General features: G+C 42.7%; 1 protein-coding gene across 1 annotated transcript in view; it reads right to left on the minus strand.

The window, feature by feature from the left end:
• Positions 1-1,883: 1,883 nt before the first annotated feature.
• dnttip2 (deoxynucleotidyltransferase, terminal, interacting protein 2) overlaps positions 1,884-21,464 on the minus strand; it is a 29,046-nt gene continuing 9,465 nt past the window's right edge. Inside the window, exons 2-7 of the mRNA XM_080195247.1 lie at positions 19,688-20,703; positions 14,396-14,531; positions 8,547-8,642; positions 8,208-8,372; positions 5,372-5,481; positions 1,884-2,694 (exon numbers count right to left, since the gene is read on the minus strand). Of these exons, the coding sequence (XP_080051373.1) occupies positions 2,601-2,694; positions 5,372-5,481; positions 8,208-8,372; positions 8,547-8,642; positions 14,396-14,531; positions 19,688-20,703 (1,617 nt within the window). The 3' untranslated portion in view covers positions 1,884-2,600. The remainder of the gene's footprint in view (positions 2,695-5,371; positions 5,482-8,207; positions 8,373-8,546; positions 8,643-14,395; positions 14,532-19,687; positions 20,704-21,464) is intronic.

Consider the following 21,464-nt stretch of genomic DNA (forward strand, 5'->3'; position numbering starts at 1 on the left):
GGTAGCTCTTTTGTGAGCCGATGCAGACACAATGGGCCAAATGGCCTCCTTCTGTACTGTAAAATTCTACTGATTATAAGCAAAATTTGGAAAATTACCAACTAACTGAGGGAGAATATAGGCAAAATATGCTCATCAATGAAACTCTGCTAACTCCATGTTTTCAAATGGATAATCAATCCAATTCCTTTTGTCAACAGAGAAAGTCACTGCCACTGACAACCATTATAGCTTCCTAGGGCTTCAACTGGCAGGGAACCTGTTGCTGAACCAATTCCAGTACTGACTACACTCAGTGCTCAGCTGGCCTGAAGTTTATTGATCTTCACGCTAACAGAACACTCAACTATCCTCCCACAGATCTAGACTAGTTCTTCCACACTTGATGTACACAGATAGTTCTCACAACCTTTCTTTATATTCAAAAGCTATAAGTCCATCACAACCAAATTGTTGGAAACGACTAATTGGTCTAATAATATGTCAATAATGACAAGTTAACCCCATTGATTCCAGCTAATTACACACAGTCTTTAAAATTACAATACCTTCCTTTAAGTTATGCCTCTTATCTTCACAGGAGTTCCATTCATTAAAACAGACTAAAGGACAGCATATTTCTGATAGGGAGGGAGCCCAATGCTTATGACATTTCTTTCTCAGCTGTTGTAGTATTTTAATTTCCTCATAAGAAAAGCAAATGGATAAACACAGAAATAATATAAAGTGACTGCTATTTAACTAACAATTATTATTTATTCTTCAATTACCAGAGTAATTGAGGTACTGCATTCTAATGAAATCATCTACTTGTCAGTGATTGCTTCTAAGACTGTTTTGGGATAGCTTGTTGTAAAAGGTTAATATTACCAAAATGGTTTATCTCAGTATTAGCATAAATGGTGTTTTGACCTTTCATCATGATGAAGATAACTTAAATTAGCCTGAATATGGTTGGGTTACACTAAAAGCAGTGCCACAGCATTCTATAGTCTCTCCACTTAATATTCTGCTTTTCTATTCTTCTTGCCAAGGCAGACAACTTACATTATACACCATCTGTTAATTTTAATTCACTCGTTTTAATTAACAAGCAGAATGAAGTGACCAATTTAAATTAGTTGTTTCTGTATTTTTTGAGGCAGCCAGTCACCGTGATTCCAGGAGGGTCCATTAGATGCAACCATACCATAGAATTCTTACAGTGCAAGAGGCCATTTGCCCCATCCACTCTGCGCTGATTCTTCAAGAGCACCTTACCTGGACCACTCCCTACCCTGTCCCCCGCACATTTACCATGGCTATTCCATCTAATCATATTTTTGGACTGTGGGAGGAAACCCACACAGACACAACAGAACATGTAGAGAGACACCCAAGGCCAGAATCAAATCTGGGTTCCTGGCTCTGAGAGGCAGCAGTGCTGACCACTAAACAAAACTGTGGTTTGAAGTTTTTAAATTGACAAATATTTTCTAAAGTCCAATACTCTTCTGTGACTAAGGAAAATTTACACGATTGGGTATTCTTATTCATATTAAATAACTTGATCACGTATTGTCTACACACATCTTTTGGTGTGCCTCAAAACTGTTTTTTTTAATGCCAGAAAGAAAGTGGATTAGTCTGGCCAGAGAAAGAACGTTCACTCCGTTTCATAGACAAATATCAGGTTTGTAATTTCATATTCATAAGTTTACAAAATGCCAAAACAATCCTCCTCTCCATAATCTGCCTGTTCCAAATTCAGTTTACTCTGGTTGATTTGAAATTACCTATCAAAAATGTATTTATTCAGCCTACTGGATAATTTTATTGTTAACATGTCAACTCAGCAGGTTAATTTATCAGGTCAAATACACAACTTTGAATTAAGAGCAGACTGAAGACGACGTGTGATTCTTTATTTTTCAAACAGAACAAGGACTGCAGCTTGAATGTGTACCCATTTTTATTTTGTCTGTGTAACAGAAGTACAGACATGGGATGAAGGACCTTTTTATTAATAATCAGAAAAATTAAGAGCCCACTCGGTGAAATCTGCCAGGTACATTATTTCTTCTAGTGGCAAGCCATCAATTAGTTAAACCAGACATAATTTACATGGACAAATTTGAAGGTATTTTCCATTTTAATCTCAGAAACTAAAAGTTTCGTCCTTATGAACTTCATAAACAATTTCTAATTCAAGCCAGGTTTAAAAAAAAATTCTTTATCTCATCTCAAAAGCTGTAACTGCCTGTTACATAGACAAAGTTATCAGGGTTTCAGGATACAAGTGTTAGAAGAATTCTACTCTTGCAAGTTTGCATTCAATTCCTATAAAACACAGGTGGATCAAGCATAGTCACTTTTACAATCATAAATAACTATATGATTTAATTAAAAATAGAATTGTCTAAATAGACTGGTTCATTGAAGATGGAATATCTTCTATGATACACATTTCAACACGGCTGAACAGTTCTTTAATCCTGTAAGCTGTGTTTAGCCAAGTAAGCTAAAAAATAGATCTGATGGGCTGAATGGTATCTTATGCCATGATGACTCTGTAACTTTTAAGAATATCCGGAATGAGGAGCCCAGTTTTTCTTCAGAATTTAGTTTTTAAATTTCCTCTTTTTGCGGAACTTCTTGCCTTCAGCCACAGCTGCCTTTTCTGCTTTGATCTGCTGATATTTTCTCTTGTTATACCTGAAAAAAAACAAGCACATATGTGGCAATCATCTTTACTTGTAGCTACAAGTATTACATGAGCTATATGCAAGCCAGTCTCCTAGATTCTGAAGATTTATTAAACGTTACTTTTGTCTCCTTTTTAAAAAAGATGCTTAATCTGATCAAAGCCAAATTGACCCTGAATGCCAAATGGTTCGGGAAGGTGTGAAACAAGAATCACCCCTGGGCTGGGAGGGGGGGGGGTGGGGTTGGACTACTGTGATTTGCTGGGAATCTCAGGCAGAAATTTTACTCTTCAGCAATTACGATCAGTGTCGTGTTTGCCTGCAGAGGATATCATAGTTGACTAGCTTGCCGACAGCCACTGACCACACAAAAAAATGTTGAATTTTGGCAAGGCACCAGAGAGCTGTCTGAAAGCATGTCACACAACCACCCCGAGGCAAGAGAAACATCAAAAGAAGTATAAACTAATAACCCTGATAGTGAAGGAACATCTTGTACTCTTTTGGGTATTTTGTGGGCATTCTTTGTCCCTGCATTCAAAGGTTTGATGATATAGTTTGCTAATCTAGTTGGACGTCACTAATGTGCTGAATAAGTGATTCTCTCTGGATGTTGTCTAAATAGTTTTCCAGAAGGCAGTTAAGTTCCATGTCTAGATCAATAACAAGAATTAGAGTGCATGGAACTTGCGACATGGGTTTGTACTTAGATGGGAGGTAGGAGGTAGAAGGAGTAGGCCATCTAGCCCTTCGAACCTGTGCCGCCATTCAATAAGATCATGGCTGATCTGAAGTGGATCAGTTCCACTTTCCCGCTTTCTCCCCATAACCCTTAATTCCCTTGCCTACCAAAAACCTATCTACCCGTGACTTAAATATATTTAGCGAGGTAGCCTCCACCACTTCAACGGGCAAAGAATTCCTGAGATTCACCATCCTTTGAGTGAAGAAGTTCCTCCTCAACTCCGTTCTAAACTGCACGCCCCCCCCATCTTGAGGCTGTGCCCTCTAGTCCTGCTGTCCTTTGAGTGGGAAGAATCTCTCTACCTCTACCCTATCCATCCCCTTCATTATCTTATACATCTCTGTAAGATCCCCCCTCATCCCTCTAAACTCCAACCAGTACAGACCCAGTCTATTTAGTCTCTCTTCATAGTCCAACCCCCTCCTCTCTGGTATCAGCTGAGTGAACCTCCTCTGCACTCCCTCCAAGGCCAAAATATCCTTGCGCAAGTGCGGTGACCAAAACTGCACACAGTACTCCAGCTGCGGCCTCACCAGTGCCCTGTACAGTTGCAGCAAGACCTCTCTGCTTTTATATTCTATCCCCCTCGCTATAAAGATCAGCATCCCATTCACCTTCTTGATCATCTGCTGCACCTGCAGACTGGGTTTTTGCGACTCATGCACAAGGACCCCCAGGTCCCTCAGCACCGTAGCATGCTGCAGCTTTTCGCCTTTTAAATAGTAATCCCTCCTACTATTATTCCTGCCAAAGTGGATAACCTCACACTTGCTAACATTGTACTCCATCTGCCAGGTCCTCGCCCACTCGCTCAGCCTATCTAGATCCCTCTGCAGACTTTCCACACCCTCCGCACAATCTGCTTTTCCACTCATCTTTGTGTCATCAGCAAATTTCATCACCCTACACTCAGCCCCCTCCTCCAGATCATCAGTATAAATGGTAAATAGCTGAGGCCCCAGCACCGATCCCTGAGGCACTCCACTAGTTACCAACTGCCAATCAGAATAGCACCCATTGAAACCAACTCTCTGCCTCCTATTAGACAGTCAATCCTCTATCCACGCTAACATCTTACCCCCCACTCCATGCCCCCTAACCTTCTGAAGCAATCCTCATAGAATTCCAATAAATCAGACTAAGTGAGTGGGCAAAACTATGGATGATGGAGTTCAGTGTGGGAAGTATGAAGCTATGCACCCTAGATCCAGAAGACCAATTGGAATATTTTCCTAATAATGAAAGATTAAAAACTGTGGAACAGCAGATAGCTCCAGTATCCATATGCACAAATCGAAGACGACTAGTCCATAGGTACTAAAGGTATTTAAGAAGCTTACTTGAATGTCCGTCTTTATTTCACAGGATTAGAATTCAAAAGTGAGTAAAATACTGCATTCTGATGAAAGGTCATCAGATATTTGTCAGTTTCTCTCCACAGGCACTGCCTTTCCTACCCAAGTATTCCAGCATTTTGTTTTTACATCTGATTTCATAGGATTATATCGGACACATGGCACAGAAACAGGCCATTCGGCCCAACTGGTCCATGCTGGGGTTTATGCGCCACCCGAGCATCCTCCCAACTTTCCTCATTTAAACCTATCCTTGTAACCCTCCATTCCCTTCTTCATCAGCTTGTCTGGTTTCCCTTTAAACACTATTCGCTTCAACCATACCCTGTGGTACTGAGTTCCACATTCTCACCATTTCTGGGTGGAGGTTTCTTCCAAATTTCCTATTGGATTTCTCAGTGATTATCTTATCTTGATGTCTTTGAGTTAATAGTCCATTCCCCTCAAAAGGAAACATTCTTTTTCTATCCACTCTATCAAAACCTTTCAGAATTTTGAAGCCTGTTATTTTGTTATTCCTCAGCCTTCTCTTTTCAAGAGGGAAGGCTAAATGGCCTCCTCCTCTTCACGTGAATGAAAGGGCATACCGTCGGAATTGCGCATCTGCCAGAAGCTCCTCCACTATTGTCTGTTTTCTTTGTTTCTTGGGAATACGGGAGTGGTAGAAGTCTATAGGATTGTCCAGAATTCTTCCAACCTACAAAGAAAGATGGATTAGAGTAACAACACACGGGATAATCAGAAAAGATCAATTTAAAAGTCGCGCAGCTAGAGCAAATATATCTGAGTAAATCATCAGCATCTAAGAACATGTGAGGAAGTCTATAATGTAATGCATCAATATACCTGATTTAATTCATTCTAGGATCCCTACAGTGCAGAAGGCCATTCGGCCCATCACGTTTGCACCAACTCTCTGAAAGAACATCTTACTCATGCCCACCTTGCACCTTATCCCCCACATGTAGCTGCTAATCCCCCGAACCTACACATCTTTGTGGACATCAAAGACAGTTTAGCATGGTCAATCAACCTAACCGGCACATCTTTGGACTGTGGGAGGAAACCAGAGCACCCGGAGGAAACCCACGCAGACACAGGGAGAATGTGCAAATTCCACAGACTGTGACCCAAGGCTGGAATTGAATCCGGGTCCCTGGCGCTGTGAGGCAGCAATGCTATTAGTGTTATCTTTTTCCTCAAATGCAGTTTTTTTTTGATTGACCAAATTTTTATTCCCAGCCACTGCTGCAATGGGGATCAAGGGGGAGAATAATTCAGGGCAGCATCGGGACACAGTGATTAGCACTCTCTCTCACAGGGCCAGGGACCTGGGTTCAATTCCGGCCTTGGGTCACTATCTGTGTGGAATTTGCATGTTCTCCCGTGTCTGCGTGCTCCCGTTTCCTCCCACAGTCCAACGATGTGCTGGTTAGGTTGACTGGCCATGGTAAATTGACCCTAGTGTCAGGGGGATTAGCAGGGAGTAACAACACACGGGATAATCAGTAAAGATCAATTTAAAAGTATGTGGAGTTACAGGAATAGGGTCTGGGTGGGATTGTGGTCAGTGCAGATTTAATGGGCTGAATAGCCTCCTTCTGCACTGTAGAGATTCCATGATTCTATGAAATAACATTGAATTTACTCCCTGTTAAGTAGCAGCAAGGATAGAAAGTTAACAGACAGAAACAACAGGTTCAGGGATAATAATATTGGAGATTTAAGATCAGGTTTTTGAAACAATGAAGGGTTTTGATAGGGTGAAGAGAAGATGACAGTTTCCTCTGAATGGGGTGGTTAGTGACGAGGGGTTGTGACTCAAAACAGCTGGTCAATTAACAGAGGGAAGTCTGGAGAAATTTTATTTTTGATAGCATGAAGTTCTTCAACACTGACAGGAGTTGAGACAGTGACTAGTCATCTTTTACAAGAACACTAGATGAAAACCGTGGGATTATCACTACCAATTTGGCCATTTCTGGGTATCAAGCTCTTTTCTGAATTCCTGCTGTCGGAAGCAGGAATCTGTGACTGACTTTGCACAGCCCTCCCACCTGCTGCCTCTCTAGACCAGTGAAGCTGAGTACAATTGCAGCACTGGTACTGGGTACATTAGTCTAATTTAGTACAATGAGGATCAAAGCTACGATTTACCTGGTATGTACGAGTCAGCTCGACTGTATGGAGGTGCTTTAACCCCACACCAGCAGAAATTACTTAGAAACACTATAATTTCCTGTATTGTGGCTAATGCTCTAAAGCAGAGCTTCTGTTTCCTGTACCATATCTTGCTTCTCAACAGTGTGGGACATTTTTCTTTGGTAATATTGCCTATATTGTTTGGGCACGGCAGATAATCTTAAACTCAATGCCCACTTCCTCTCTTCATGCTTCCAGCTAGGATCAACACTGAATAAGAGATAATTTCTCTAAGAAAGCCTACCAGTGTTGCTCCCTCTACTGCGTTTTCTCAAATTTTGAGCATGGACATCAATATGCAGTTAAGGAGTTTCCATAATGTCTGTCAAATATTTTAGAAATCTGAGCAGTTTAATGTACCGGCAAGACCAACTTTATTTATTGCTGCATATCAAGACCTGGCTCCACTGAATAAAGCCAAAAGCCCCAAATGCGCCACTAGGTAGGAAGAGGGAAGGGGTCATAAAAAGAGAATATAGGGAGTTAGGTAGATAGCTGAGAAGGAGGAATGCAAAGGTAGTAATCTCAGGATTGCTGCCTGTGCCACAGGAGAGTAAGAGCAGGAATGGAATGAGGTGGAGGATGAATGTGTGGCTGAGCGACTGGAGCAAGGGGCAGGGATTTGTGTTCCTGGATCATCGGGACCTCTTTAGGGGCAGGTGTGACCTGTACAAAAAAAGAGGGTGGCACTTGAATACCAGGGCGACCAATATCATGGTGGGAAGGTTGGCTAAGGCTACTGGGGAGACTTTAAACTGGGAAGATTGGGGGGAGGGAATCGAGATGAGGTAACTGAGAGCGAGGAGGTTAGCTTGCAAATAGGAGAAGGATTGTAGACAGTGTAAGAGGGAGGATAGATGGGTGATGGAGAAGAGGAGCGCCCAGACCAAAGGTCTGAGATGTGTCTATTTTAACGCCAGGAGTGTAGTGAATAAAGTGGATGAGCTTAGAGCGTGGATTGCTGCTTGGGAATGTGATGTGGTGGCCATGACAGAGACTTGGATGTCTCAGGGACAGGGCTGGGTATTTCAGGTGCCGGGATTCAGATGCTTCAGGAAGGAAGGCAAGAGAGTTTGGGTGGGGGGGGGTAGTGGCATAGATAGGCCTAGTAGGTAGGGATATGATCGGCGCAACTTGAGGGCTGAAGGGCCTGTTTATGCTGTAGTGTTCTATGTTCTAGTATACAGCACAGCACAGCACAGCAACTCTGCTGACACAGACCTGGAAATACTTAGGGAAGCCTTCACGGTCATTCTTCTTGTAGAAACGTTTGGGATCCATGGCAGCCCTCATTTTCAGTGCCTTCAGGTCATTCTTCATCTCATCTGTTAGATCGGGTGCCTTCATGTTGTACCATCCATCCCCTGTGGTCTTTGCACGTTCCTCCTAAATGTGCAAGAGTTCAAAATAAGTGCAGGATATTAAAGGCATGAAGATCCACAGAACGTCATTTGTTTCAATGAGTGCTTTATTCTTACTTACTAAATAGATTATCAAATACAGAATGCAAAAGCTATGGCTAAATAGAAATCACTGTAATGCTCTGGTCACCGTACGTACTCTGCGCTTTTTCTTCAGTTGACGAAGGGACTCTCTTAAAGGTGGAACACTTTCCTGTTTTTCAATTTCTGGTGTCAGGATGGTTTTTGCCAACAGCTAGGGAACAGAAACATCAAATTACAAAAATACTCTACAGAAACTCCCTTTATTTATTCAAATATCAACCACAAAGGAGTATTATTACCAGGCACCTAGTTATTCCTCCAACCAATGCCTGCTTATAATCCCTGCTCCAGATCTTAAGGTCCAGGCACACAACATTAAAAAGAAAAGTAAATGATTCCCTCTCCCCTCCTCTAGGGGTGAGAGATTCTTCAGTCTAGTTCCATATCCTCTTGAACTTTGTCCTTTCAAGATGGGACCCGAGAGGGGGCAACTTCTTGCAAGATGTCCCCAACATACTGTCTAATTCTGTTTTTTAATCTCGCTCTAAATATTTAAAATTGTACTCACTATATTCTGCGTGCTCTCCTATGTGCTCTATGAACAGTATGCTTTGTCTGTATAACGTTCAAGAAACAATACTTTTCACTGTATCCCAGTACCTGTGACAATAAATCAACTGATCGTTTGTGACTCTTGGCATTGAGGTTTGACAAGTAGGGGAGGTGAGTGGTGCAGTCAACAATTTAGACCAATCCTGACTGCACCTTTCCAACCAAAGACATCACATGGTGACGGAGGTAGATACTTGAACTGAACTGTATTAATGGTGCCAAAAGAGAAAATGCTGGAAAATCTCAGCAGGTCTGGCAGCATCTGTAAGCAGAGAAACGAGCTGACATTATAGACCAGACGACCCTTTGTCAAAGCGTAATAATGACACATTGGCTACAATCAATCTCTTGCAATTCCAGTGAGTCTCTTTGTTACAGTGCCTGACCTACCCCTCCATTATGTATTAAAATGACCTGAAGCTACAGTGGAAATTAATTCATTTAATTTAGATGGTAACAAAACATCAGAATGGGTGCCATTATTGTCCTTGCTTTAAATAATGGTTTGGATTGGACGCTACATTTTTCTATTAAAAGGACAAGCTGAAACTAAAGTAAGCTGAATAAGCTAAAGGCCACGTTCTGCTGGTGCCAGTCAGGCATCTGTTGAGCAGAGTATTTTTAAAAAATAGTTCATGGGAGACAGGCATTGTTGGCACGCTTTGTATAGAAGATGCCTGGAGGCTAGCCTCTGTCAAGAGGCAGCTAGACGTGGCACTTGGGGTGAATGGGATCAAAGGTTATGGGGAGAAAGCAAGATTAAGCTATTGAGTTGGATGATCAGCCATGATTGTAATGAATGGCGAAGCAGGCTCAAAGGACCACCTGGCCTCCTCCAGCTCCTATCTTCTATGTTTGTGTTAAACTGCAGAAATGCTACTCTAACCTAGAAGAAAGGTTCCCAAAAGAAAACTACTATTTGCTGGATGTGGCTCATAGTGTTATTAAAACCTATGAGTTGTTGTTTTAGGACAGGTACATTCTCAGAGTTTCGGAAAGTAAATAGATTTAGATTGGTGGATGGGTGGAATTCAAAGTATATTATCTGAGTAACTACTATTGGAGTTAATTGTAAATGTTGTTCTTTATTGCCGCCTTTCGCGTGTGTTTAAAAGTTAAATAAACATTTTGTTATTTGAATAATTTACAACTAGACTTTTTACAAATCACAAAAATAAACCGTTAAGAACGGTGTTCAAGTTTTCCTTCTAGGATTTGGGATGCCTTCGCACTGAACATCAGTAGGGGTTGTAACAGTATTAATTGCCCAGCACTAATTGTCCTTAGGAAGGTGGTGCACAGCTGCTTTCCTGGCAACTGAGTGGCTTGCTAGGTCATTTCAGATGGCAATTATGAGTAAACTACATTGCTGTGGGTCTCCTGTTAGATTTAGCAGTGGGTAAGGATGGCAGATTTTCTTCTCTAAAGCACAGTCATACAATTATTTATAGCACAGGATGGGCTGAATGGCCTCCTTCTGCACTGTAGAGTTCTATGAAGCAGCAACTTGACTCATCAAGTCCCTGCTGGCTATCCATTGAACAATCCTGTCAGTTCAGTCTCATTCCTCCTAACTACACCACCCTGCAAGTTTATGTTCTTTGAGTGTCTTCGATTTTGAAATCACTGATCACTTCTGCTTCTACCACCCTCCTGAGCAATGGGTTCCATTTGCTGTGCTTAAAAAAATGTTCTTCACTTTCCCACTGCATCTCTCATCCCAAATCTTAAATCTGTGTCTCTCAGTTGTTGTGTTATAGGCTAACGGAAACAAGTTTTTCCCCTCTGCCTTATCCAAGCCTGCCATAATCTTGTATACCTCATAAAATCTTCCATCAAATTCATTTGCTCCAAGAGAAACCCAGTCTCTCCAATCTAACCTTGCAGGTAAAGAACATAAGAAATAGGAGCAGGAGTAGGCCATCTGGCCCTTCGAGCCTGCCCCGCCATTCAATAAGATCATGGCTGATCCGTCGTGGCTCAGTTCCACATTCCCGCCCTCTCCCCATAACCCTTAATCCCCTCTCTTATCAAAAACCCATCAACCCACGTATCTCTGGAAAATCTCCTCTGCACCCTCTCAAGAATCCTCACTCTTTTTTCCTTAAGTGTGGTAACCAGAACTGGTCACAATACTATATGTAACCAGAGCTTTATAAAGGTTTAACGTAGCTTCCCTGCTTTTCTACTCAATGCTTCTATTTATGAAGTCCAAAATTTCACATGGCACATTCAAAACTTCCCACTCCCTTCAAAGATTCATGCACATGCACGTCTAGGTCTCTCTGCTCTTGCACAATCTGACTCTCTCCAATTTTTACAGATGCACCTTTCCAGATGTTTCACAGCTTGGTATGGCCTCTGCTTGACCAAGACCGCAAAAACCTACAAAGGGTTGTGAACGTAGTCCAGTCCATCATGCAAACCAGTCTCCCATCTATTGACTCTGTCTGCAGTTCCCACTGCCTCGGAAAAGCAGCCAGCACAATCAAGGACCCCACGCATCCTCGACATTCTCTCTTCTGCCAGAAAAAGATACAAAAATCTGAGATCATGTACCAAACAAATCAAGAACGGCTTCTTCTCTGCTACCGCCAGACTTCTGAATGGACTTATAAGAACATAAGAACTAGGAACAGCAATAGGCCATCTGGCTCCTCAAGCCTGCTCCACCATTCAATAAGATCATCGCTGATTTTTTTGTGGACTTAGCTCCACTTATCCACCAGCTCACTATAATCCTTAATTCCTTTAGTGTTCAAAAATTTATCTTTCCTTCTCTTAAAAATATTCAGCGTAGTAGTCTTAACTGCTTCACTGGGCAGGGAATTCCACAGATTCACAACCCTTTGGGCAAAGAAGTTCCTCCTCAATTTAGTCTAAATCTACTCTTCCTTATTTTGAGGCTATGCCCCCTTGTTCTAGTTGGTATTTGATTTTATCTTCTTGCCCTCTATCTGTATTTTAAATTCAATCATATTGTGATCACTCCTCCTGAGAGGATCCTGATCTGTGAGATCATTACACAGGACCAGGTCTAAGATAGCTTGCTCCCTTGTAGGTTCCATTGCATACTGTTCAATGAAACTACTGCGGATACATTCCAGGAATTCCACCTCAAGGCTGCCTTGACTGACCTGGTTTGGTCAATCAACATGTTGATTAAAATCTCCCATGATAATTGATGTACCAATTTTACATGCATCAATTATTTCTTCGTTTATTGTTTGCCCCACCATGATGTTATTATTTTGGCCTATAGATTATGCCTTTGTGACTTTTTCTCCTTACCATTTCTGATTCAATCCTTTTCTCCATAGAACCAAATCATCTCTCACTACTGCCCTGATGTCATCCTTAAGTATCAGAGCTACACCACCTCCCTTACTTCCCTGTCTGTCCTTCCAAATGGTCTAATACCCCTGGTAAACTCCCAGTCCTGACCATCCTGCAATATTAAGTTGATCTTTCCCTACACCCTAGCTATGACTAATGCTAAATTCTGCATCCTCTCCTACGTATTCTATGAACAGTATGATTTCTTTGTATAGCATGCAAGAAACAATACTTTCCACTGTATAACAATACGCTTGACAATAATAAATCAAATCATTGAGTCTATTGTGCCTCCTTTCTGCCAAAGTACCTTAATGTGTACCATTACAGCGTCTTTTGAATTTTTACAAGAATCTGGTAGCTACACGGAAAGTATTATTGATACTAGTTTTTAATTCCAGGTTTATTTAATTAATTGAAATTTAAATTCTCCTGCTATAGTGGAATTTGATACATCTTTCTAGATCATTAGTCCAGTAACATATCCATAATGAACTCAAAACACCCTGAGCTGTGATAATTGGCCCTTCTTTGTAGGAGGTGATTGTCAGTAATGCCTAAGACTGCAAGATCATGGGTACTTTCAGTTTTGGGAAGAAGTACGTGGGCACTTGAGCATTGTGGGAAAGTGCCATCAATTGGATTGTTGTACATAAAACTGTCATGGTGTCAATGGGCCAAATGGCCTTTCTACACTGCTAGTATGACTCAGATGTCATACAGCATATGGGATAAACAGGTTATGTACAAGAGGTCCCTTTAAGGTGTGCTCATGAGTGACAATCCTAAGGGAACTGCAGAGTGCTACAAACAGGTCATGCGCACACACAGCAAAGCAGAGTCAGCGAATACTGGTTGAAAGTCTTCGATTTTTCATTTCCGCCTATAAACTGACTCAAGCATATTACCAACCAGCCTCAGAGTCTGTGGTGTCTCAGTAAAAGTTCCTCCCTCACTGAAACCCACCACCAATCCATTCCCAAAAATGCCCAACTTTGACCCATTTGAACATCTGTAACTACAGAAGCTTCCAGTGGGAGCTGTAAATTTAACATAGCTATTAATAAATGCATAAGGAAATTCAGGGGAACTGAAAGTGATTAGAACGTAGAACTCTACCACAAGTAGACATCCAAGTCATAACAGCAGAGAAAGAGGCCATTTGGCCCATTGGATTGCTATACAGCGAGCTGCCATGAAGTGAATCAGTAGCATTCCCCCACAATCCTGCACAATTATTTCTCTTAAGTACTTCTTCCCCAAAATCTGAAAATCTCCATAACCTTGCACCATATGATTTTTAGGTGCCAGCTTTGGACTGGGGTAAACATAGTAAGATGGCTCACAACACCAGGTTAAAGTCCAACAGGTTTATTTTGGAGTGCTGCCCCTTCATCGGGTGTTTGGAGTTCTGTTCACAAACAGGGCACTTATAGACAAACTCAATTTAGAAAATAACGGTTGGAATGTGAGTCTTTACATATAGTCAAGTCTTAAAGGTAAAAGTCTTGAGGAGGATCGCAACAGACACCTCCAGACGCTGAAAGGGGAATAGTTTAAGCTGATACAGTGAAATGAAGTAGGGTGTGGAGCATAAACAAAGACTGGTTGGGCAAAACGGTCTGTTTCTGTATTGGACACTGTTTGAATTCTCCAGGTTCTGGATGTCTTGTTGCCCTAGACTCTGCACTCACCGCTCCCTGCTTGAATATTTTTAGCTTGTCATCCATAAATGAGAAAAAAAAGCATTGCAGCCAATGTGTTTATATTCAACACATACATTTCCTAAATCTAAAAATTATCACTTTAGTAAGACAGCTGTAACCATCAGTACTTCATAATTGTGTTACACTGCCCAAAAATCTCTCTGCTCTCACAAAGCTGGATTGGAAAAACACGATCCTAAATTGGTCATTCAGTTTGACACAGCAAAAATAAAAGTCTGATACTGCACAGACAACAGTGGGTTAGCACTAAAGGATAGGAAAGAGGACAGAATGCACCCAAGTACCTTACCTTGTCATCACTTTTCTTTTGCTCCTTTTTAAAGGTTTTTGAATTGGGACCATGTTTGCTAGGATCAAAGTTGATGTACAGACCACCGAGTTCCTTCAGATTTAGCCCTGAATCAATACTGCTCGAAAAGCTGAGTCTGGAGTAGAAAAGAAATTCCATTTATCTGCTCAATTATCCATGATAACTTGAGCTGTGAACATTAAAACATTCTAACAGATTTTAGACATTAGTGCGCTTTGGTGTGGGTCAATATTGAAGAACAGGCCATGTTTTCGAGTTCTAGTTACTTGTTCCTCTTGCACCAAAACGATAGTAACAATTACTTTCCTCTCAGCAATTTTCTACCTGTTCTGGGTGAACTTGGTGATTCTGCCCAGCAGCATGGTTACACAGAGTCATCCCCAAAAAACATAAGAAATAGGAGCAGGAGTAGGCCATCTAGCCCTTCGAGCCTGCCCCGCCATTCAACAAGATCATGGCTGATCTGTCGTGGCTCAGTTCCACATTCCCGCCCTCTCCCCATAACCCTTAGTTCCCTCGCTTATCAAAAACCCATCAACCCGCGTCTTAAAAATATTTAGCGAGGCAGCCTCCACCACTTCAACGGGCAGAGAATTCCAGAGGTTCACCACCCTTTGAGTGAAGAAGTTCCTCCTCAACTCCGTTCTAAACCGCCCCCCCCCCCACTTTATCTTGAGGCTGTGCCCCCTAGTCCTACTGTCCTTTCTGAGCGGGAAGAGTCTCTCCACCTCTATCCTATCCATCCCATTCATCATCTTATACGTCTCAATGAGATCTCCCCTCATTTTTCTAAACTCTAACGAGTACAAGCCTAGTTTATTCAGCCTCTCCTCATAGCTCAACCCCCTCAACTCTGGTATCAGCCTAGTAAACCTCCTCTGCACTCCCTCCAAGGCCAAAATATCCTTGTGTAAGTGCGGCGACCAAAACTGCACACAGTACTCCAGCTGCGGCCTCACCAATGCCCTATACAGCTGCAGCAAGACCTCCCTACTTTTATATTCAATCCCCCTCGTTATGAAGGCCAGCATCCCATTAGCCTTCCTGACCACCTGCTGCACCTGCAGGCTGGGTTTTTGCGACTCATGCACAAGGACCCCGAGGTCCCTCTGCACCGTCGCCTGCTGCAGTTTTTCACCACGTAAGTAACAGTCCTTCCTACCATTATTCCTACCAAAGTGGACCACCTCTCATTTGCCAACATTAAATTCCATTTGCCAGTTCCTGGCCCATTCGCCCAGCCTATCTAGATCCTTCTGCAGACTCTCCACACCCTCCGCACAATTTTCCATTCCACCAATCTTGGTGTCACCAGCAAATTTCGACACCATACACTCGGTTCCCTCCTCCAGATCATCTATATAAATGGTAAATAGCTGAGGCCCCAGCACCGACCCCAGGGCACTCCACTCGTCACCAACCGCCAATCCAAATAGCACCCATTAACCCCCACTCTCTGCCTCCTATTTGACAACCAATCCTCTATCCACGCTAACACCCTACCCCCTTACCTTCTGCAATAACCTCTTGTGAGGTACCTTGTCAAACACCTTATGAAAATCAAGAAAGACCACATCCACCGGCTCTCCTCTAACCACCGCCCTAGACACATCCTCATAGAACTCCAATAAATTTGTCAGACACGACTTCCCCTTAACGAAACCGTGCTGCGTCTGCTCTATCAAGCAATTCCCCTCAAGATGCCTCGCTATTTCCTCCTTAATGACGGATTCTAACATTTTACCCTCCGACACAGGACGGGAAAGCCAGTGGACCCTGGTGTTTGGAGAACTGGGTAGAGGGAATCACAACCAAATCAAACCATACCCTCAGCCTATGTCCATTCACATGCTGAATGGAGATGGGAAGCAGGAATTCTGTCTGGTTTCTGCATACAACCTGGCTACTTGTAGCAGTCTTGCTTCTATTCTAAAGGATGCCAGCTGGGTGGCAGGATGCTTTCCTTTCCTTTTAAAATCAAATTTTGTTTAGTTTCAATGAATAGATCTATTGAGGCCTTAAAGTTCAGGTTTAGACCATGTTGAACACAAAGTTGAGATTCACTGTTTAAATGCAATTTCACATTCAATACACAATTCAACTTTTATTTTCTTCTATGTTATTCCCTTTGGTTGTTTTAAGATGGACGTGAAGGAAACACTTAGTACACAGCACTACCATGGAATTAACAGGAAAATGGTTACATCAGCATCACAGCCCGAGGGAGTATGGGCAAGTGGACAAAATTCTGTGGCATGGAGGAGTGACACTCGAACACTCACTTTACCGTTATTCTTTCATGGGAGTGACATCTTTGGCAAAGCCAGCACTTGTTGCCTATCCTGAAGTGTCTGAGATTTTTTATAAAGTTTATTTATTAGTGTCGCAAGTAGGCGTATATTACTGAAGTTACTGTGAAAATCCCTTAGTCGCCACACTCTGATGCCTTTTCGGGTACACTGAGGGAGAACGGCCAATCCACCTAACCAGCATGTCTTTCGGATTGTAATAGGAAACTGAAGCAGCTGGAGGAAACCCACACAGACATGGGGAAAATGTCTGTGCGGAGTCTGCACAATGACCTGAACCGGGAATCGAACCCGGGTCTCTGGCGCTGAGAGACAGCAATGCTAACCACTGTGCCACCATGCTGCTCCTGCTTTCTTCAACTGCTGCAGTCCATGTAATGCAGATACAACCACAGTGCTGTTGGAAAGGGAACTGCAATGTGGCTTAGAGGGGACATGCAGATGTGGAAGTCCCATGCGTCTGCTGCCCTTGTCTTTCTAGCTGGTAGAGAGCTACCACTGTACATCCATCGGTGTTGGAGTAAGTTAATGTTGAAAGTGGTGGATGGGTGCCAATCAAGTGGGCTGCTTAGCCCTGGATGGCGTTGAGCTTCTAGAGTGTTGCTGGAGCTGCATTCATCCAGGCAAGTAAAGAGCATTCAATCATTTCTGACCTGTGCCTTGTAAATGATGGACAGGTTTTGGGAGTCAGGTGTTGAGTTACCCATCTCAGAATTGTAAGCTTCTGACCTGCTCTTGTAGCCAGTGGGCCAGTTCAGTTTCTGATCAATGATGAACCCCATCCTGGATGCTGCTGGTGAGGGATTCAATGATGGTAATACCATTGAATGCCATGGCGAAATGTTGGACATGGTCACTGCCTGGCAACATGTCAATCAGTCCAAGCCTGAAGTGTTGTCCATGTCTTGTTGCATATGGGCACAGACTGATTTGATGTCTGAGTATTTGCTGATAGTACTAAACATTGTGCAGAAATCAGTGAACATCCCGACTTCTGACCTTGAGATAGATGGAAGGTCATTGATGAAGCAGCTGAAGAAGGTTGGACCTAGGATACTACACTGAGGAACTCCTGCGGTGATGTCCCAGGACTGAGATGACTTACCTCCGACCACCACAGCTAACCAAAGGATAGCATAGTGGTTAGCACTGCTGCCTCAGAGCGTCAGGGACCAGGGTTTGATTCTGGCCGTGGGTGATTCTCCCCATGTCTACGTGGGTTTCCTCCGGATACACAGTCCTTCCTCCCACAGTCCAAAGATGTGTCAGTTAGGTGGATTGGTCATGGTAAATGTGTGGAGTTACGGGGGCCTGGGTAAGATACTCTGTTGGAGAGTCAGTGTAGACTTGATGAGCCGAATGGCCTCCTCCTGTGCTGTAGGGACTCTATGGTTCTACTTCCTTTGTGCTGGGGTATGACCCCCAAACAGTGAAATTTCCCCCCTAATTGTCATTGACTCCAATTTTGCTGGGGTGCTTTGATGCCATGTTAAGTCAAATGCTGCCTTGATGTCAAGGGCAGTCATGCTCACCTCACCTTACCTCTTGAATTCAGCTGTTTTATCCTTGTTTAGCCCAAAGCTGATCAGGTCAGGAGCTGAGTAACCCTGGTGGATTCCAATCAGTGAACAGGTTATTGCTGAGTATCTACTGGTTGGGGGTCATGCCCCAGCACAAAGGAAATAGAACCATAGGGTCCCTACAGCGCAGGAGGCGGCCGTTTGGCCCATCGAGTCTGCACCGACTCTCCAAAAGAATATCTTACCCGGTACCCCCTCCCTCCCCTTGTTACCCCACACATTTACCAGGAGCTTGCAGTTTGACAGTGCTGACAATGACACCTTCCATAACTGTGCTGATGATCAAGGGTAGATTGATATATTGGGTTTATATACTGCGTTTTGTGATAAGGGTACGCCTGAGTGATTTACCACATTGCAGGTAGGTGCCAGTTGTGTAGCTGGTACAGCTTGGCTAAGGGCACAGCTAGTTCTGGAGCACAAGTCTTCAGTACTATTGCCGGAATGCTGTCTGTCAGGGTTTTTGTAGTATCTTGTTCCATCAGTTGTTTCTTGATATCACACAGGGTGAATCAAACGGCTGAAGATTAGAATCTGTGATTTTTTAAAAATCATTCATTCATGGGACATGGGCGTCGCTAGCTCGTCACATTTATTGCCCATCCCTGTTGCTCGAGGGCAGTTGAGAGTCAACCACATTGCTGTGGCTCTGGAATCACATGTAGGCCAGATCAGGTAAAGGCGACAGATTCCCTTCTCTATGGGACATGAGTGAACCCAGAGGAGGCTGAAAAGGATCATCCATTCAGCACTTCTAGTCGGAGACATTTTTATGGAGTTTGAGAATAAGCACAGCAGACACTCCCAAAATTTTTACATAAACAGATTTACCACTTCTAACATTTTGCATTAAAAAATACAAAAGCAAAATAATTTCTACGTTTGAAATCTGAATAGAACACAGATAATCCTGGAAAAACTGGGCTCTGGCAGTTTCTGTGAAGCCAGGAACAGAGTTAATGTTTCAGGCAATGAGCTTTCATCAGGACTGGAAATAAAGTTAAGAGACAGAAGAGGTTTCAAATAAACAGAGTTGTGAAAAAGGAAGGTAGGGCGGTAATGGAAGGAGGAAGGTCTGTGATGGGGTGGAAGGAAGGGGAGTTTTATTAACTACTGAGGGAGGGTGGTCTAACAGGCAGGCAAAAGCAGAGAGTAGTGGGGAAAGAAACCCAAGTTGGTGGTGATTCCACATTTCCCTCCTCCAGGCCTTCCTTGCATGGATCTTTGCCTTAACATTTTCCCAGTCTCTGTACTTGAAAATCGCTACAACTTTTTCACAGTCCTGATGAAAGGTTATCAAGTTGAAATGTTAACTTGCTTCCTCTGATGTCCTGAGTATTTCCAGCATTGAAAAAGTATATAAAAACTATTGCTTTACTTACAAACTAGACTTGGTTTTCAAAATATCATCACCTTCTTCTTCTTCTTCCTCTTCATCAATAAAGTCATCATCATCTCCCTCTTCTTCCTCGTCTCCATCATCTCCATCATCAGTTTCTTCCTCACTTTCGCCACTCTCCTCGGTTTCACTCAAGTCTAAGTAATACTTTCTACCTTGATCTAATCCGGGTTGCTTGTCAATCACAAACAGCTCACCACCCTTTGCCAAAGAGCTTCCTGCTGTGTCAGGAGAAACAGCAGAGGATTCAGTTGGAACACTAGGTCTAGATGTAATATCCACGTCACATTCTTCCAATAACATGTCACTGTTGCCAGCCCCCACAGCACTTTTGTCTTCATCACTACTAAGCAGCAAGTTGATATTGGCTGGGCTTGCACTTTGGGTTTCGTGATCTAAATCGCTTTCTTCATCCAATTCAACTATTTCAATCAGATTAGCTTCATGAGTTTCTGTTTCATTTAGCTTTTCCTTTTTTGCTTCTTCGTTGCTTTCTGTGATGTTACTCTCTGTGCACTGGTCAATTCTCTCTGTTTCTTCCCTGCTTTCAGTGCTGTTACTGTCCGTGCACTGGTCAATTCTCTCTGTTTCTTCCTGGTTTTCTGCAAATTTACTCTCTGAATGGTCTTTTCTCTCTGTTACTGTGATGTTACTGTCCGAGCACTGGTCAATTCTCTCTGTTTCTGCATTGCTTTCTGTCATGTTCCTCTTTGAGCGGTCATTTCTCTCTGTTTCTGTAATGTCACTCTCCAAACACTGGTCATTTCTCTCTGTTTCTGTGCTGTCACTCTCCGAGCACTGGTCATTTTTTTCCGACCTTTCATTCAGTCCTCCCGGCTGCTCTGCACAGGGCTGCAATTCAGCCTGAATGGTCTGTTGCACTTCAACAGTTTTTTGCTCTTCAGGTTGAGATTCAGTGATGCTTTCTCTCTGACTTGCCGCTCTGCTGCTCCTGGTCTTTCTTTGACTAACTGGTGTCTTTAACCCAGATTCTGCCTTCTGAAATAAAAAGACAAGCAATGTGTGTATTTGATTTTTACAGTGGGGCTGCTCCATGATTATTACATGCCTGCTTTAGTAATAGTTTTGGGACATGCTTCAAATCATTACAAACATTTTTGCATTTTGCTAGAAACACCACGTTAACAGAGAATTGTTTGGGTTGAAGACTGGGAGTCTTGTTCCTAACCTGAAAATGCAATTGCTGAGACTGTTAGGTTGTAAAATTGAGATTATTTACCTGGAACATTAGTTAGTGAGCAGCTGAGTCCAGAAACTGACTAAAGGGTCATTTCTTTCTGAATGAAGTGAACAAGAGGTAGTTTGTAGGGCTGAATAAACATCAAGCAATACAGATCAGGAATTGGTGTTTTTACACATTGAATCAAGAGTGTTTGAGCAGGGCAAAGAATACAAGGGAAAGCATGAAAAATGGGCAGATAATGAAAACGTAGGTAAACAGGGGACTTAGGTTGCATGTCCACAGATCCCTGAAAAATCGCAGGATAGGTAGACAAGATGATTAAGAAATCATATGAGACACTTGCCTTTATTAGCTAAGACATGGACAACAAGAGCAGGTAAAGTTATGCTGGAACTGTGTGAAACATTATGTACTGCGCACAGTTCTGACCAGGACGGATAGATTGCGGTACTGAATAGGGACAGTGAAGGTTTTTGAGGATGGTGCCTGAAGTGGAAGATTTTGGATACCAGGAAAGATTGGATAGAGTGAGATTGTTTCCTCTGGAATACAGGAG

The sequence above is a fragment of the Carcharhinus amblyrhynchos genome, chromosome 9, assembly GCF_965287045.1.
Source record: "Carcharhinus amblyrhynchos chromosome 9, sCarAmb.v2.hapA, whole genome shotgun sequence".
Taxonomy (NCBI): Eukaryota; Metazoa; Chordata; class Chondrichthyes; order Carcharhiniformes; family Carcharhinidae; genus Carcharhinus; species Carcharhinus amblyrhynchos.